General features: G+C 70.1%; 1 protein-coding gene across 1 annotated transcript in view; it reads left to right on the forward strand.

The window, feature by feature from the left end:
• Nucleotides 1-15: 15 nt before the first annotated feature.
• LOC121355717 (kinesin-like protein KIF1C) overlaps nucleotides 16-643 on the forward strand; it is a 2,304-nt gene continuing 1,676 nt past the window's right edge. Inside the window, exons 1-3 of the mRNA XM_041471372.1 lie at nucleotides 16-137; nucleotides 207-386; nucleotides 480-545. Of these exons, the coding sequence (XP_041327306.1) occupies nucleotides 264-386; nucleotides 480-545 (189 nt within the window). The 5' untranslated portion in view covers nucleotides 16-137; nucleotides 207-263. The remainder of the gene's footprint in view (nucleotides 138-206; nucleotides 387-479; nucleotides 546-643) is intronic.

A 643-nucleotide genomic window follows, 5' to 3' on the forward strand; every position in this document is an offset into this window, starting at 1 on the left:
AGGTGACGTTTTGGGGGTGGGGGGGTCGGGGTCACCCCAAAGCTCGGTGTCCCCCCCCAGGCATCACCAACCCCAAGCTGCCCAAGGATGGCGCCAAGCACTTCACCTTCGACCACTCCTACTGGTCCCACACCTCGGTGAGCGCTGGGGGGTCCCGGGGGGGGTCCCCGGGGAATCCCGGGGGTCCCTGACGGCCTCCCCCGCAGGAGGAGGACCCCAACTTCGCCTCGCAGCGCCGCGTGTACCAGGACATCGGCGAGGAGATGCTGCAGCACGCCTTCGAGGGCTACAACGTCTGCATCCTGGCCTACGGCCAGACCGGCGCCGGCAAGTCCTACACCATGATGGGGCGGCAGGAGCCGGGGCAGCGCGGCATCATCCCGCAGGTCCGGGGCCTGGGGGGGCTCCCGGGGGCTCGGCGAGGGTGGGAGACCCCCCCCGACCCCGGCCCCCCCGGGCTCAAGGCTGCTCGCCCGCAGCTCTGCGAGGATCTGTTCGCCCGCATCGCCCGGGAGGGGTCAGCCGAGCTTTCCTTCTCTGTGGAGGTGAGGGGGTCTGGGGTCTGGGGTCAGCCGAGCTTTCCTTCTCTGTGGAGGTGAGGGGGTCTGGGATTTGGGGTCTGGGGTCTGGGGTTTGGGGTTTG

This window comes from Pyrgilauda ruficollis, unplaced genomic scaffold (assembly GCF_017590135.1).
Source record: "Pyrgilauda ruficollis isolate IOZ18807 unplaced genomic scaffold, ASM1759013v1 scaffold2665, whole genome shotgun sequence".
NCBI classification, from domain to species: Eukaryota; Metazoa; Chordata; class Aves; order Passeriformes; family Passeridae; genus Pyrgilauda; species Pyrgilauda ruficollis.